Source organism: Protopterus annectens, chromosome 17.part0 (assembly GCF_019279795.1).
Source record: "Protopterus annectens isolate FY-2018-M chromosome 17.part0, PAN1.0, whole genome shotgun sequence".
Classification (NCBI taxonomy): domain Eukaryota; kingdom Metazoa; phylum Chordata; order Ceratodontiformes; family Protopteridae; genus Protopterus; species Protopterus annectens.
The window spans coordinates 623,723,353-623,742,654 of record NC_056751.1 but is presented as its reverse complement, the minus strand read 5'-3'; the positions used below and the strand labels follow the sequence as shown (position 1 = coordinate 623,742,654).

Sequence of the window (19,302 nt, the reverse complement as noted above, 5' to 3'; positions counted from 1 at the left end):
CCCAGTGGTAACTCCTGTTTACCACTTCCAGACAAACTATTTAGCAAGTCCAGTTGTCTATTTTGGGGTGCATTTTAGAACCAATACATATTAAAATGTTCTCATTAATTATGTTTCAAAAATGGCCTGATGGAAGCTGCTATGTAATTTTATTTTATAGACAAGGTGTTTACCTCCCTAGTATAACTAGGGACAAAAAGTACACAGTGCTGAGAAATACATTTACTGTTGTAATATCTCTCTAATAACTTGCATTTGCAAGTTTGTTGATTTCCTATGCCTGATTGTCTCTGACAAAGAGCATCACTCTGACGCCTTCTTGTAGTGATGTTTTTTTGTTTTTTCTCAGCGGCAATCACTTATACAATACATTTACATATTAAGCTTGAAAAATATGCTTATTTACTGTTTTTGTTAGATTCAGAACTTCAACTCCAGGTCATGTTTTCTAGATGATATGTTAAAGCTGATCATGTGCGAGTAACAGACAAAAATGGGCAATTTAGGAATTTGCCATTTATACTGAAGTTAAAAATATTTTATTATTCCTGCATCTAGAATCAGCAGTCTATCTAATTATTTGTTAGGTCAGTTATATTGCAGTTAAATTAGAAATACACTACAACAGACAGAAAAGATATATTTAACTTTAGCTAAAATAGAAAGCATTCTTACAGCCAATTCAGATAACATTTAGTTAAGCATTAAGAAGTGTAATATACAAGATAAAGAATGTACCGCTACATCAGTTACACAAACAATGTGGTAGAATTTGTTTCAATACATCTGAAAAAGCAATGAAGTGTAGATAAACTAAACATGAATGCAGCTGCCAGGTATCTAACCATACATCATTTCTTATTGATAATCCCATACAGTGGAAATACAAGGAAGTTGAAGGATAGCTTCATGTGATCCTGGGTATGTACATAAAGGGCAGAGACTAAAGTATAAGTCAGTGTTTAGCGATTTCCTATTTCATTACTGAACATTACTGATCAGGTCAATGATATTCTCTCCATGGCTTTGCTGGTAAGAATGGTCAAGCTCATGGATCTGTAGATCCTTGGGTCAGTTGATGGGCCTCTATTGTACGGAGGGACAACTGTTGTAGTCCTCCACTCCTCCAGGGCAAAGCCCATCCAGAGGCTGTGGTTAAAGAGGGTTTCTAGTGGTCCTGATAGATTCTGTTCTAAGTTATTTATGAAGCATCCTGGAATGCTGTCGGGACCAATGCTGACTGTCTTCTTGGCTTTAAAGAGTGTAGTAAGGACCTGTTCCCTCATAATGACCGGAAGGGGGATGGTTGTGGGTATTCCTTTGGGTGTGGTAAAGGGTGATGGAGCAGAAGTTTGAACTAAAGTTGTTGTCCAGCATATAGTTTCAGCATGGGTGTAAGTGTTGCTGTTTATAATTGACTCAGCACATTGCTGAGCATTTCCCCTGAGGTTAAGAACATATTTTAAAAAAAAGTCTTATGATTATCTTTAACCTGGGAGGCTATCTTTGCCTCATAGTTTGCTTTGGCAGATTTGACCAGCTCTCTAATTTGTTTGCTTAGACTGGTGAGTGTCTTTTTGCACTGTTTTGTATGTTTCTTCTTGACTTTGACAAGGATTTTTTTTCCTTTGTTGAATAGCCTATTTATGCTAGGGGTCCAACAGGGTGGTTTATTTTTGCAAGTAATCACAGGTTTGACTGGGACAGGTACTGCCTCCTCTATGCAGCTACGAATGTGGTTGCACAGTGCTTTTGTGTACAGCACAGAGTAGGACTCACTGTCAACTAGGTTCGGAGGGGCTTGGAAGTTTAATAAGCTGTTACTTAGTTTGAAGTAATTGGCCTTAGCAATGTTCTTAACATGTTTGGATTGTGAGGGGGTTCTTCATTAGTTTTAATACTAAAGGATATTATTTTGTGGTCAGATCTTACCACGGAGGAGTTAATGCTTGGGAAGGAGCAATATACCCTATGTTCATGAGTACTAGGTCTAGGATATTTGTACCTCTAGCTGGGGAGATAACTAGATGCTCCATGTGTTGATGAAGTTCAAAAACCTCTGAGCAAGTGAATAATGGGTCATACAAGTCTCCCAGTTTATGGAGGGGTAGTTGAGGTCACATATAAGTATGGTTTTAGTCTGAATGTTGAAAGTTTCCAGTAGATTTAAGTAGGAGGTGTGGTTTCCCAGACTCATGTTAGCTATGGTTAGATCTGCATGGAGTAGCTCAAGTGAGTCATATTGTTGGACCAGTCTAGTGGTATACTTGTACTTTATGAGTACTGAGACACCTCCTCCCTTTGTTTTATCCTGAACTGAGGGGGATCGAAATGTATGAAAGGCATTGTAGAGTTTGATAGCCGGTATGTTCTCCATGGTTCTGAACCATGTTTCCATGACTGTTCATATGTTTGCATTCACCATGGTGAAGAGAGCTTCCAGGGAGTACAGTTTTTTACTTAAACTCCTAGCACTGAACAGCAGAACATTTAGGTGGTAGTGAGTGAGTTGTATTATGCTGGAGGGTTTAACAGCTTGGCATGGCCTAAAAAAGGCACTATGGGGATAGATAAAGTTTTTGCCAGTATCTGGAAGCCAAGTGGTGACAAATGCAAACCACTTCTGGCAAATCATCATGGTTGTTGATCATGTCTCACTTGACTGACATATACTAGATCCCCTTACCCTTGTTGTGACACCAGAAACTAAGCCAATTGTTGAAGTCAATCATTTTTTGCTGGTACTGTGGCATCATCATTGGTGAAGGTAGGATGCTACTCAAGGCTAGATTCATACCCACCTGGGACACATATTCAGAGAGCTCCATCATGTCTTTTCATATAGTCCAGTGAGGTAAATCTTAAGGCATTTACTCTCACATGGACTATGACCTTGTCATACTGGTATTTGTGGTTTAAAGACCTAAGTGCTTGAGTGACCTTGTGGACCCTGGCTCCAGACAGACAGCTGTGATCTTCTCCTTGTTTAGCTTGGTAAGGAGGACAACAGTATGTCTTACAATGTAATCCTTAGTAACTAGAATGTTTGGCTGTGTGGTGTGCTGTATTTTGGGCTCGGAAGTGGGACTACTTTGATTTTCAGAATTATGTGCTGTGTGAGGTGTTGTCTTTTTTAAGTGTGCATTGGGTCATTGAGAACTTCTTTAAGGAGGTCTTGGGAGTTTGGGAAGATTACCTGTCAGTACCTCTGCATATCTGGGTGTATATGTTTGTTCCTTAGTGTTGACAGCGAGTGTTTTGGGTGTAACATTGACAACCTGGTTTGCATTTTTCATATGTGCATGTGACACCTTTTCCTCCAATGACATTATGCATCTACATGTATCGCATACTGTGTTTGTCTGTTCTAAAATTAAGTGGTTGTCTGTCAGCATTAGGGAGTTACTACACTGCCTCAGGATGCCCATATCCACCAGGCCAGAAATAGAGAGGACAGGGAAGCACCTATCCATTACACCAGATCCTTAGTAGATGGTAAGGAGTAGGAGAGAGTCACTTAAAGGCCTAAGTGAGAGTGTTTATAGTATACAATAGGATGACCTGCAGTGGTGCTGCCCTATGCATAAGCCAGCAGCTCTTCAAGCAGCTATGAACAGTAGTCAACTGTGGAAAGTGTTTCCTATAGAGGATTTTAAACTAGAGAAGTTAACGTATATACAAGGCATAAGTATCCACATTTGCACAGAGGCTTTTATACCATCAGTACAAAAGATTTTACACAGTTAAGCCCACAGGCCAGTCAGATAAACACACAATAAGCCTTCCACCAGCAGTTCTCAACTCAGATGGGTTGAATCAGCCCTCTGCTCACACCAGAGTGTAGAATTAAACTCTCTTAATGTACAACAAACTAGTTTTTAGCTCAAGTGCAGTAACAAATGCTTTACAACAAAAGGCAAAACTCCTGCAGTATCATGAATCCTTCAAAATAAGTTCACCAACTGTGAGAAATGTTCCTATATACAGAAAAATGTATGCAAACCTAGAAAAATGTCTACAAACACAGAAAAATCTTTGCAAAACTTAGAAGCATTTTGGCAAACTCAGGAGAACTTTGGTAAACTCAAAACAGCTTTTGCAGTATCACAGTTGGCTAGTAAATATCAGGATACTGTTAAAATGACCTAAGAGCAGTACAGTAACAAACAGATGTCATTTATTTAATAAATGTAGGCTGAAAAACAGTAATAAATTCAAACAAATCAAGAAATGCAGCACAGAACTGTTAAATAGCACTGAGATTTTTACAGCAAGTACAAAAACAATTAGTTGCATTAGCTTTGTAGTTCCACGGATGGCTTTAGATATAATCCAAGGTTCTTGTAGTCACAGGTGTCCAAGCCAGGCACAGTGAAGCTCTGAATAAATAAGCACAGTCTCACACAATTGTAAGGCTTTTATCCCAGCAGGATGAAAGACTTACACAGTTAAGTCCTCAAGCCAATCAGCTAAACACACAATAAGCCTTCCACCAGCAGTTCCCAACTTGGATGGGTTGTCTCAGCCTTGGCTCCAACCAGAGTTAAACCCACTTAATGTGAATGAGCTCAAATGTATTAACAAATGCTTTACAAAAAAGGCAAAATTCCTGCATTATCAGGAATCCTTGGAAATAAGTTCATAAACCCTGAGAAATTTTCCCAAATACAGAAAAATGTGCACAAATGTAGGAAACACTCATACATCCTTATGATATTGCTATGAACTTTTCTTTAATGAATACACACAGTTTTATCAACTTCTGATGTGCCTTCTTCTCCATCAAAAGTGCTACAGGATGAAACTAATTATTTTCAAAATTTGGATATCTCTGTTTAGCTTAAAGAGTAAATAAGTATTAGGTAGCAAAAGACCCTGAAAAAACTTCCTAATGCTGTAGCCCTTACTTTGTTGGATGTTTACCATAGATTTTATGTTGTGGTTTGACTTTTTAGTCATCCCTTGTTGCACATCTGTACCCCTCTGTTACATAAGAGATATTGTCTTCTGTCTGAAAAGGTGATGTTTTTGTCACTGGTCCTAAAAATAATAAAGTTTTCAATATTTCTCATACTAGGCATATTTCATTATTACCTTGCCTTTCAACAATATTATGTTATAGCAGTGGTTACCTATTATAACTATACAATCAATTCTGAACAGAAGTCTACCTTCAGGATGACTAAAAAACATCCAAAGCATAGTATTACAGTGTAGATATTTGGTACTTAAAACTTCATTTTACTAAATAAGAAACAAACATCCTTTTAAAATTTAAAATACAATGCATCTTCATGTGTTTAAAAATGTATGTGAAAAGAAGAAGCTATTTGAAAGTTTCTAGAAACAAACCAATCAAAAAAGCTTCTTTCTCGAAAACAGTATCTCTAATGTTAAAAAACAGATAATCAGTGTAACACATATACCTTATAAAATATTTTATATCCTGCATGCTTTTGTTTAAAATGAAGGGCCACTGGACCACTGGGACAACAATTTCTAATGTCTCTTAAATGCTCTAATATTTGGTAACCATTTGAAATTTCCAGACCCACAAGAGCGAGTTCCAAAATAAGATGACTGAATAGCTGAAAGAACGGACTTACATATACTAAGTCTGAGATGCCATTTCTTGGCAGCATTTCCTTTTCTCTGAGGTATGGCAATCTCAAAGTTGGTTTATATAAGTTCAGGGGGAGGTGGAGGGATTGCCTCCACATGGGGAGTGCAGGGGAAGGCTTGACCCCTGCAAAAAAGAAGTTTTATAGAGAAGAGCAATTTTTGAGATTCTGTCTTCCCTGGGTTTTCTCTCCTTTTTTTTTTTGGCTTTTTGGCACACATTTCAAATGTAGACATTTCAATAGGGAGCCCCAGTATTCTTTTTCTTACTTGTTGATATGTTTGTCCTATGTAACGAAGCCCAGATGCACACTTAAGACCATACGTTACTGCTGTCTGTTAGCAATTACAATTATTTGTAGACTTAAATTGATGACAATAATTTTCACAGCATTCACAACACTGTGGTCTACATATCTACAGACCAAACAACCCTCACATCTTTAGCTCCAACTTCATTATAGAAATTCAATTGGGCTTCCCATTATACTAGACTTGGAAAACTCCTGTAAGAAATTTTCAGATGCAGTCTTTTGAAGATTTTATCAATATGTATAATATTCCAAAGCTTTCATAATATTAAAGAAACTCCTTTAATAAAGAGAGCATGTCATGTAACAAAGTATACATCATCATTTGATTTTACCTGCACCCATCAGCAAAAACCTTATTACTAGTTGCCTATGAATGTTACTAGTTTACTAAAAATGTTATTAAGAATGCTGGTCTCCCTTCTGAAGAGATGACAACATTTATTTTGAATAACCTCTTTTCCGTAACCACTGTACTACTTCCATGCTTTATAATAAAAGTCCTCATCTCTCAAAAAGAGCCTTCTTGCTCACAAAAATTCTCCATAAAGACGAGAATTAATCAGAATTGCATGATACTCATTATCAGCATTCAGAAACTCATAACCCATGGACTTCCTATATAAGGCATGCTGCATCTGAATGGCATTAACATAAAAACAAGCATCTAAACAGTGCCACATACTTACAAATAGTTCTAGGGATTTATTAAAAGACCATACAGCTCATGCTAAAAAGGCCTTTCATCCATGATGTGCCCCTTTGTGATGCAAAGACATATTAACTGTCATGAGGTAAATACCTCATTATGGGTTAATTTGTATCTCTCTGACTCATTTACTACTGCAATATGCAAGCCATTGCTTATGTTCATGTGGTGGTAGTAAACTGTTGCTCATGTAGGTGGTGGCACTACTCCCCAGTCATTCTCCCATGTACGTTAAGTACACACAATGTGAAAACACACACACACACACACACACACACACACACACACACACACACACACACACACACACACACACACTACAGTTCCAGTACTTGTCCTTAACTTATTTGCGGTTCCCTCCACCCCCATAATAGTTGAAATGCCATTACAGCACATATCTATTATGTCCTGGTGGTCTAGTGTATCCCCCCACCATCTGATCTCCGTACTGATGCTGATATTGGTATGATACTTTAATCCTTGATTTATTCCTAGGGTCTAGTGATTCCCCTCACCCTCCAATCCTCATTGTGATGTTGGTGCTAACATGCCATTTTAAGAGTAATTCCTGGTGGTCTAGTGTATCCCCTATCTCTCGATCGCTATACTGCTATTAATGCTGGTGTGGCTGGATGTAGAGTAATCCTTGGTGAACAAGTGTACCTCTCCACCCCACTGATCCCCATATCACATAGTGGTATGCAGTTGAACATGATGTTTTGGCCATGTTCAATACCGAGACACAGTGGGGATAGCCATGCTGCTCTACATGACCAAGCGATTTCTTGAATCACTTGGCCATGTAGATGCCTTCCTTGAGGTGGTGCCAGTGAAAAAGTATATGGCTAATTAGCATATTCTACTCCCCCTAGCATGCCTCATTAGCATGTAGCATGACCACAGGGCCAGCCCTTCATGGTGCTACATGTCTTCATGGGTGGGGACAGTGTAGTACCATGCTAGGGTGTTTACCAAATCATGAAAACGTACCACAACATGTACATGGATGTGAACACTTCACTTTACCTAAATGAATCCAGTCAGGGTCACATACATACAAATAATGCATTTTTTGCTAGATGAGGCTCAAAAGTAAAAAAAAAAAATGCTATAAGGTTCGGTTTGTAATTTATTATTAACAGCTTACACTCATCAAAAAGACCATTTATAAAAAATGAGACTGTCAGTGTAACATTTATTAAAAAATCTCTCAATAAAAAAAAATGAAAAGAATCAGCATATAGAATAGCCCATAAGTAAATTAACATAGCTGGGGGCACATCTTGCATCCATCACTGTGCCACTTACAGCTTTATAAAAATTGCCATGAAAAATAAATTATTACTAATTTAATAAAATGCAATCACTTCCAATACATTCCTATCCCCATTCAAACTGCTTACACAATGTTTCACTGTTAATAAACCATATTCATGTTGAATGGAAGAACATAAATTTCCAACTTCCATTGTGACAAAATATAACTCATCATTCCAACTGATCCCTCAGTTTTACTGCTTTTAACACTTTGCTACCATCTTATCTTAATGGCTTTAGAATAAGGTTGGACTTGTTGAACAATGGCAAAATCAAAGTATACACAGTAATAGATTTATTGATTTGATTGATTGATTGATTTCCCTTTGTTAACAAGGATAGAACTGGGCTAAATGAAAAATGTCCCAGAATCAAAAGAATGAAAAGAAAAGATCCAAATATATAGTATTACAACAGGACAAACAGTAGGTATAAAAACATATATCTATTACACATTTATACTATATATATTATTATATTTACAAAAATAGAAAATATGATAATTGTTAGATAAATATAATTCATACCTGAATAAAACTAAATGTAAGCTTTTATACACATTTATAGTAATGACATTGGGATATTTCATACAATCATTGACAATTCAAAGTAATTGAGATTTTGTGACCATTTACACCTTGAAAGTATCCACCCTTACACTGTATCTTCTCTGTCAAGCCCAGGTTTATGAGATTATTGAGTAATGTGTGTGTGTGTGTGTGTGTGTGTGTGTGTGTGTGTGTGTGTGTGTGTGTGTGTGTATATATATATATATATATATATAGAGAGAGAGAGAGAGAGAGAGTTTTGTAATGGTGAACATCTAGCACATTTACAAGAAAAGTCTACGAGACATATTTATAAACATTTTAATTCAGTACATGTTTGCATTATTTACAGTCGGCTTTATGTTGAGTAAAGAAATAAGCACAAACATCATGATTTGATATCAGAAGAGTTGATAAATTGACAGGCAGTACCGGTTACCACACCTTACTCTCAAATCTTCCTCCTGCTACAGTCCAATCAGCTTGTAAGTTACCGAGGCCAAGCATGCTACAACATGATAATTAACAAATGATCACATGATCTCTCCCCCACCACACACACACATGCACCCACATGCATGCACGCATGCACACACACAAAAGAAGTAGGAAAGAAATGCTGTACAAATGATGCTCTGACAGTCCTTCCAATACCTGGCCTCCCTCACATATTTTAGCATCAAACATGTTTTTTTTATCAGTGGTAGGGCACCAGTAACCCATGCATTTAGTTCTGGCAATAATAGTACTATATCTTAAAAAAAGCCATTTATTTTTTTGTTTTCCGACTTACTGTTTCAATATAACTTGCATCAGAAATCCACTGACAAACTGAAGCGTACAACAGTAATCCACATTATCTCTACAAAAATCAACACTTTACAAGAAAGGTACCTTAAAAAGTTGGAATGTAAAAAACAAATATAATATAGGGCTTATTTTCAGGTATAACTCTTCAGACCCCAAAGCTCAGTGCATGCAGCTGTAATACGGCAAATCAGTTAACTGCACAGTAGAAGATGGTCATGAAATTTTACCAGATGCAGCATAAAGGATCGATGAATGTCCATGATGCTGTAATGGGAAGACCTTGGCTATATTAATAACTATTCAATAAAAATGGTCATGGAGCTTTGTGAGAAACAGCATACAAAACACCAAGGACACTAAAAAATATGCTTTACAATAAAATTCAATTTGCTAGATGCTTAAACAGTGTTCAGCTGTTTTTTTTCCTTGTACAGATCCTCTGAATATCAATAAGAAAATGATTAACTCACCAAATAATGCTTTTGCACTCATTTTTCCACCTTCATTGTCTGCCATTCTTTCTGAAATAGCAATAAAAAAAGAGTCACTGAAATAATTATTTTAAAATACCATTATAATAACAAATAATTAAGGAATTTATATAGCTCTTAATTATTTATTTCTTATGCAAGCCGGTACCCTTTTTCATTCAGGGATAAAAAGCAAATAACTACACAATCTGTTTAACTTTAAATATATGAAGATGAAGTTAAGATACATAGTACTTTGGTGCTAATCAAAGCAAAGTCAAGGTCCAAAATTTAATTCAGAGTAGGGTGGTATTCAAAGACAAGTAGTGCTCTGTGAATCATTACTTTATATAACCACAATTTTATTTTTTACACATTCCTAGCTTCAAAGACTGGCTAGATATATACTTAAAATAAAATAATTTGCATTTATATGGAAAACACTTAGTTTAGATACTAACCTAGCCACATTCGTCACATGACCCAAAACTAAGAATGGACCTTAGAAACAAGGACATTGGCAACTTCTAAACACTTGACCCCACACAGTTTGGTTTTGTCAAAGGGATACCATGCCTGTTAAACTTGGTCAACTTCTTCGAAACAGTCACCAAAGCCATGGATGAGGGGAAGACGGTGCACACCGCCTATCTTGACCTAGCCAAAGCCTTTGACACTGTTCCCCACTCAGGCATATAGATAAACTCTCGCACCTAAGCATCAAGCCATATGTTACCAGATGGGTAGCTAACAGGCTCACTGATAGAATCCACTCAGACAAAGTAGGGGAAGCCACCTCTAGTAATAGACAGAAAAAGAGTGATGCATCCTAAAGATCAGTCTTGGGGCTTCTACTGTTTGGCATATACTTTTCTGAGGTGCAAGTCAAAATGAGTAGTCTGTGGCTGACCAAGTTTGCAGATGACTGCAAGCTGGGCGCTGTCTTAAATTCCCCTAGTGATGTGAACATCTTCCAAGAGGGCCTTACCCAAACTAATGACTGCTGCCAGAAGCATTGCCTCAAACTGAATGCCAAGAAATGCATCATTATTCCCTTTGGGGAAAATGTCATTCCCCAATAATTATCACATTAATAACAATGTACTAAGAATGCAATCAGTCGTGAGTGACTTGAGCACCCAGGTTGATGGCAACCTAACTTTTGACCACCACGTTGCCTCCATTGTACAGAAGGCTTTCTATGTGGCCCACCTCATACAGAGGTATTGCGTCCAGGAACAAGGAGGTCCTAACATCTCTGTACTCCTCCCTTATCAGACTCATTATCAAGTACAATGTCCCCTTCGGCATGTACCTTGCCAAGCACATGCAGCAGCTGGAGAGACCAAAGAGGTTCCTGATCAGGAACTCCAGGGTCTCAAGCACCTATCCCATACAGATATGTTAAAAGCCCTGTCCCTCTACTCAGTCTCATACAGACAGCTCAGAGGTGACCTGTGTCTGGCATACAAGGCCATTTCAGACCCAGCCTTGATAGAGTTGCTGCATATCCATAAGACAAACTCCACTCATCCAACCTGCACACAAGGCCTTAACCTGATCTGTGACATTAATACAACTTTTTGGCGGGATAGACTTGTCTCCCAAAGACTCCCCCATCTGTGGAATAGACTCCCTCTCCATGTCAAGCAGAGTACCTCTCTAGCCCTCTTTAAGAGGAACCTGGATGACTGGATGGGGAAACAGAAAATACAACCCTAGGATCCCCACCTGTGTCCCTGCTGGACAGGGGAAACAGGTGCTGACTTTGAGAGAACATGGGCAAAATTCTTGGCTAGGCTTATAAGGGGCTCCAGGCCAATAGCCCAGTATCATACTATGAACCTATGTTAAAAGAAGATTGCTTTAACTAGCATTTCACATTCTTCTTCTTCTTCTTTAAGCTTTTCCCAGTTAGGGGTTGCCACAGTGGATCACCTGTCCACTCATGATTGGCAGTGGAGTTTTACGGTGTCACATTGCCAGCCTGGTGCCCAACCTTCCACGGAAGGCACACACACGCACGCACTCATGCCTAGGGTCAATTTAGAGTATCCAATCCACCTACAGCATGTCTTTGGGATGTGGGAGGAAACCGGAGCACCCGGAGAAAACCCATGCGACCACAGGGAGGACATGCAGACTCAAAAGTAGACAATTCAGACAGTAAACAGACACTTAGAAAAACCACAGCCACCTCTAAGAAATGTATAACAAAAGTACAAATGAAACTGAGCAGATCACAATAATTAAGGAACTAATTCTATGCTGACAAAAAAGATTAGTTTATTTATACATTTTTGTCCCTGATAAGTCCATTGGTCTGAAGACCCTTTTCAGGCACAACCTGAGCCCAGAAAGCATACAGTAAAACAACAGCAATCTAATAAACTTAGAATACAGTTTGTAAGATGATAAAGACATTAATGATAAGTAATTAAACACCAAAGCAAATTGTCCCTTGGGTTCAGAAAGACTCTCACTGCCAGCACTAGCTGGCAAACATTGGTTTAGTTGGAAAAAAAACACCAAATTAAGTGTTTGTGCCACATAGAATGGGCCATCCCACACACCCAATTCTACTTATATATTCAAATGAGATCACCCAGCAGCAGTGAAAAGGAAAAACTTCCTCTCACTCTGATGTTCATTGATCTTACACACATCACCATAGTTTGCACTGTGATGAAAAGATAATCGACTGAATAAGTCAACTATTTACATTTTGAAATGGAAAGGTTCAACCAATCGCTTTGGGCACATATGTATGTATACTTACATGTGTGTGTGTGTGTGTACATGCACATATAAAAATCAATATGAAATATGTAATTTAATGTGTTTTTATTTGTTTGTTAATAGTGTAATATAATGGACTGATTCCAAAGGACACATTTGACCACTGCACAGGTTAAAGAATATTGGGGAAAAAAGTACTACATTTAAGATTTGCAGACTCATTTACAGAAGACCTTACAAAAGGCTCCTTGCTGTTTATGAAGTCTTCCTTCATGCCCTGTTGGCATTAGTTTTTCACTTGATATCTTTCACCAAATATATGACAAATGCATGGAAACACTAAGTGTACAGGTGATCATATCAATTCTTTTTTTTTTTAAGTATCTCATATAACAAATAACAGTCTAGATTCTTATCATCTGGCTTCAATCATTACAACATGAATACACTTAACCTCTTCATGTCTATCCTTATACTAAATAACTATTATATTCTAAAGAAACACAGGGCATCTTCTAATCTTACCATCACACACTCTACTACACTAATTTATACACAAACCTGGTCTCACACCATACTCATTATAAAGGTTGGGAGGGTAGTCTAATGGTTAAGGTGTTTGCTTTACAGACACAAGGTGCAGGGTTTGAATCTCACAAGGGATAATTGGCTATGCTTAAAATGGCTTGCAAGGGCAGTTAGCTTAGTACTAACCTATGAACCTATTATGGTGTTTCACCTCTACCCGACCTGTTCCCTTTATCTATTCCCCCCATTATCAACCAGCCTTCCTTTTCGTATGAAAACCATTTGAACTGACACCACCAACCTGGACACCCCATTGTACAGCCCCTGTATACTAGCATTTTTCCTCATATGATTGTAATTTAAAAAATATTTGTACTTCTTGTATTCACAAACTTTGTGTACATACTTTATTCACTTTTCAAAACAGAATGTTTCAGTCAAATGTCCTTACAAAATGAAAATGCACTTTATAATGTTTGTTTTTCCTTTTATTTATACTTATTCTGTGGACCTTTTCTCCCCAGACCTCCATTGAAAAGGGGCACAGTTGCACATCCGACTTTCCTGGTAAACCCATGGTAAACAAAAAAATAAAATAAATAAAAATATAAACTCTCTAGCCACTGTAACTGGTGCCACACTGACTAAATGAACACAGTTAAGGTCATTATCATAACAGAACAAACAAAAAGCAAGACTTATACATGCAGAAGTCTTTGATACCTTACTCTTATTTATAATGGCCTTATTGATTTTTATAACTAATACACCTGCACTCCAGATATCATTTAACACAGTAAGCCTGCGAGTGTTTGTCACTTCTTCCATTACCTGTAAATCTTTTCATTCCTTAAGAGTTTTATCCCTCCGTATAATTACCTAAGATATCCTGAATTAACTTTTCTCCTTCCACTGTTTTTCTATCCCGTTTCATGCTACAGTAGTCCCTCTGAAAACCCAACAATGGACACTATACCACTTATCTCCATGTGTTTAATTTTTCATCAATGTAATACACAGCTACAGGTGCAAGACAACTTGCTATCTTCTGATCTTAAGATGTAATACAACATTAACATAACTTATTATCTCTCCACATGGAATCCATTCAGTGTTTCAGTGTTTTCAGTGGTTCTTATATACATTTGATACTAGTCTTATATTTTTGTACTACTGTATCCTTAACAAGCCCATTAATTTGTAAAGATAGTGTGCAGAGGTTTACAATCAGCCTAACACCAGATGGAATTACAATTCACTGACATGGACTGCTGTCTGTAAAAGCAGTGTGCAAGCAACTCCTATATGTTATAAACTGTGCACTGGGTACACTGTATGCAGTAGTGTATGCATCACTCTGGTGCCCACGTCTTTTGAGCTGCTGTTTGAGCAGACCAAAAGTTACTGTACTGAGCTGTGTTACATGACTGTGTACCACAGTGCAGCAAAGGTTATATGACACAGCACACCAGAGAACTATGCACTAAGGAAAGTTTTAACTATCTTAGTACACAACTGTTTCCTGCTGTGCTAGGCTCCACCATCATGCCTGAGCGTGATTCCTACATGTGTTACAGACAATTATTAGGCATGATGACAGAGGTAAGTCATTAGTGTGATGGCCCACCACTGCCAACCAGTAATCAAGGAGCCACAATCCTCACCACTGGCAACAGTGGGGGATGTTCACTGAAAGGATAACAGGTACACACAATATTTCCAGATGCAGCTCTATGCATAAAATGCAATTTCCCTTAAGAGCACACAGAGGTCACAGTCAGTCCTGGGCTGGTTTCTCACTCTTTTCCAGATCCCCAATAAGACTCCCCAATGGCACAGCTACAGAGTTGAGATCTCAGCTGAGTGACCAAGCCAAGACCTCCAGCACCCTCTCTGTCCAACCAATGCTTCTTGCTCCTGCCCAAGTAGCTTCTATACATTTTTTATTTTTATTATTTATTTATTTATTTGCAGTTGGTTTACCAGGATAGTCCATTGGGCCAAAATGAGCCCATTTTCAATGGAGCCCTGGGGAGAAAGCTCAAAAACAAAAAAACTAGGTACATACAATAGATTACTAATGATAATTATAATAATATAAAAAAAGATACAAGCATTTCATTTCAATTTCAGAGAGAAATATAGTCTAGTGTGAGTGAAAGGAAGAAAATTGCCATCATTAGTTAAGAGGGTGGGGAGCAAAGCACATTCAGTGACATTAGATGATGTATGTGAGACACTCCTTGAGGTTTGATTTACACACACACACACACACACACACACACACACACACACACACACACACACACACACACACACATACCCCCCCCCCCACACACACACACACACACACACTGAAAAGGCTAGCACAGGTGCACTAGCTATGCTCCCTTCTGGCCAGACTATAAGGCAGTTTCCACTGCCACCAGTCACTCCTGCCAGCTACCTAAGACCCTTAACAAAGGGTGTCCAATCTTACTGTGTAATATTAATACCAACGTAAATGGTAGTTTGACCAAGAGCAAAGCTATTAGGAGTGGCCTACACAGTGTCACCAAATAAATATGCAAGTACTCTCAAATTTTAAATACCTCTACACAGATCAGCCACAATGAAAGGTTTAAATACATTTAATAATACATAAAAGAACAAGACACTACTAAATATATAATCACAGTGACATCAAAGTTCAAAACCACAGGAAATATTTAAAATAACACTGCAGTACAGGCTCACACAAATAAAGAAAAATAAAATCCAAACTAAGCTTCGCTATATTCCTGACTGTATCTAAGGGAGTTATACTGTTCCCTAGAAACTTACTTCATTAGAGCAAGGCAGATGATGTGGTGAATGGGTCTTGTTGCCAGATCCAAGACAGAATGCTCTGTCTCACTAAGAGACTTCTCAAAATAAAATCTAAAATATTATTGCTGGGATAGCTTGCAGAATGACAACACTTCTGGTCATCTGACTTCTAGTTCCCATGCCAAAACCCCCATTGCTGAAGCTGGTAGTATTTAGCATCTACCTGTAAAAACACCAAGACAATGGCTTTTTCTCAGATCTTTGGAAGATGCCAGAAGTCATAAAACAATTGCATTACTTCATGCTTCCAAAGTAGCAATCAGTTCATCCCAAAGACAATACAGAAAGCTTCCTAGTACAGACTTTGTCTCTCGAGCTGCATTGAAATCTGTCAAATAGCCTATTTACAGCCTAGCCTATAAAGTAATTTAATTTCAGATATTTTTCTAAAGTTTGCTGGATTGAGGTTAACCTCCTGTATTCCAGTTTCCACTGACAATTTTTCTTGAGATAACAGGTCTGTCTGCACAGAAAACAGCTGTGTTGCAGCTAGAACTATTCCTACCATGCAACAAAAGAAGTGTTTTTTTAGCACTAATATATTACGCAGTTCTGTTTGCTGGTCAACATATAAGCATGAAAAAGGTTTTGATGTGCTAACAAGCAGAATGTCATGGGACTGTACATGGCTGTGGCCCCATTGCTTGCAATGTTGAGACCAGCTGGCACCCTGTCAGTGCTGTACTTGTGAAAATCATACAATCTGAGAGGGTGTTGTTTGCATAGGTACTCCAACAACAAGACAATACTACGTACAAGGAGCTCTTGTCCTATTGTGTATTAATGCAGATATACTGTCCTAGGTTTATAAGCAGTTTTACCAAACCTCTCAACCTCTTAGAGCAACAAATCTGGATAAAGCCATAAATAATGGAGGGATGTTAAAAAACAGACAATATTTAAATATTGCTCTTACAAACTTATAAAGTGGATAGAATAACAGATTTTACATTAGCATGAATTTTCCGAGAGATATTAAGTTTGAAACTCAAATTTCTATAATTATTTTCTGACTTCAGTCCACAATGTTTTGCCAATGATTTCCTGAAAATCACAATTTTATGAGGGTGAGACCAAAAATATGAGGCAAAAATCTGGACATTTTGTGAAAATCTGGCAGATGAGAGATATGGCAGTTACTATGCATGCAGTCCAGGATGCCATTAAGGTGCCTAGCCCAAGCTTCCAGTTGCCCAGAGCAGCATCTGGGTTAAGTGACTTGCTCAGAGGCACAGTCAGTAAAAGAAGGCTGAAGGAATAAAACTCAGAATTATAGCAGCTCATTAGCAGCTCATAGATTTATCCTCCAGTAACTGTGTACCAAGCCTGCCACACAGTGCAGAAATTATAAGTTGGGCGACATGGATATTTTGTGAATACAGTTTTCTTCTAAGACCTTCTCTTAAATGGAATTTACTTCAAAAGGCCATTGCAGCAATCAAAAAATGAATGAATAAATACATAACTGAATGAATGAATGAATGAATGAATGAATGAATGAATGAATAATCTATTTTGACATCATTAGATTAACAGCAGGTCCTACTGCACAGTAAAACATAACATCCCTCAAGATTCCATATGAAGCTCCCTTCTCTCCTGTCTTATCATTAACTCTGACAGGTCCCACATCATCTTACAATACATTTTGTACACCAGCGACACACATATTTCCTTTTAAATCTAAACTCCCTGGCAATCTACTTAATTCCAGATTTGATTGCAGCAACGTCTGCACCTACTTCATATTCACATGTCTAGCACTCTTTCAGTAAATGGGAAAAGTGTTTTCATCCATCTGTTACAAAAATCCAGTGGCACTGATCTCTCCATCTGCCACAGCATCATATCAGCAAAACACTCAGCTCAAATCATATAGCCTATTTCCATTTAGGAATCTAAATTTCAAGGTTCTTAACAACTTTACCACCAGAAGCCCAACAGAGTTTCAGTATTTTTCACAGCACATGGAATTCCAAATCATTTTTCATATTAGTTCACCTTCCTTCCTTTTTCTGTGTGTTCACCACTGCTTCATCAAAAATTTCCATCACAACTGTTAAGGTGATAAATGTCTGCAGATATTCACACACTCAGATCTCAAACAGCCATACTTTTCCTTTCAAAACATGCACCATTTCCAAGATCAGAGGTATCTTCTCTCTTCTCTGTACTCTGTCTCTTTTCACTGTTTCTTGCTGCTAGAACAGTCACACGTATGCACACTTGTTAAGCCTTGTTCTACCTGCCATCTTTGCACTTTTTACCTGCCATCTTTGCACTTTTTACCTGCAGAAGTGTTAATCCATATCAGCTAGGTTTCAGGATTGCATTAAATTCATTTTTTCTGTTACACTATTTTAAACTCCCACTGAGTATTTAATGACATCTCATATTTGTTAAATTATCAGTGCCAAAGGTCATTTCATAGCTGCCCTTTAAACTGAGCTACAACTTATGTACAGTTTTATAAACACTCACTGTTAGTTAATGTTTAAGCCTGCGCCATACCTTATGCAACAGATCACTCTGTAAACAAGTAGACAGATTCACAACCAACACCAGTACAACCAATAGAAAAAGAAATTACCATGAAACTAAATAGGAACAGAATAGAAATGCTGCAATATATGCTATTATGGAAAGATGACTACACAAATTCTAAGAACTGTAAAATTGAGGTTTATCGCTGATTTTTAGATTTGATAGTTAAAAGCTATCCTGCACATCATATACATATATGAGAAAATGTGTGTGTGTGTGTGTGTGTGTGTGTGTGTGTGTGTGTGTGTGTGTGTGTGTGTGTGTGTGTGTGTGTGTGTGTGTGCGTGTGTGTGTGTATATATATATATATATATATATATATATATATATATATATATATATATGGGTTCACTACTAAATCTCGAATTACGGAATCTCGAGACTCTGAAGCCCGAAGACCAGAATCTCGAGATTCCGTAATATTGAAATTAAAAAAATAAATATATAAAAAGGAAAAAAAACATGCTTGTTGAGTTGTCCACAATATATATATATATATATATATATATATATATATATATATATATATATATATACATACACATACAATATAGTTTCCCTGCATTTTGTTGAATGTCCATTTGGTCGACAAATGCAGGGAGTGGTGTTTAATTTCGATGGTGGGGATAGCCAAGTCATGCAAATGTAGGCAGTACATTTCATTGAGACAGGTGAGTGAGGTTGGAGGGGATAAGAGTGTTTGTGAGTTAGGGTTAAGGTGGGGGATAGGTGAGAGATAGGTGTTGTATGTTTGCATATGACTGTGTACATTTTAGGGTTTTTATTAATGGTCATGTCATGTTTAGAATGCACTGGTATTTTTGGTGACAGCATATATA

The 19,302-nt window shown here is 37.6% G+C and overlaps 1 protein-coding gene across 1 annotated transcript in view; it reads right to left on the bottom strand.

The window, feature by feature from the left end:
* Positions 1–19,302, bottom strand: part of EPS8L2 (EPS8 like 2) — a 1,747,011-nt gene that overhangs the window by 1,135,143 nt on the left and 592,566 nt on the right. Inside the window, exon 3 of the mRNA XM_044059131.1 lies at positions 9,785–9,835. Within this exon, the coding sequence (XP_043915066.1) occupies positions 9,785–9,830 (46 nt within the window). The 5' untranslated portion in view covers positions 9,831–9,835. The remainder of the gene's footprint in view (positions 1–9,784; positions 9,836–19,302) is intronic.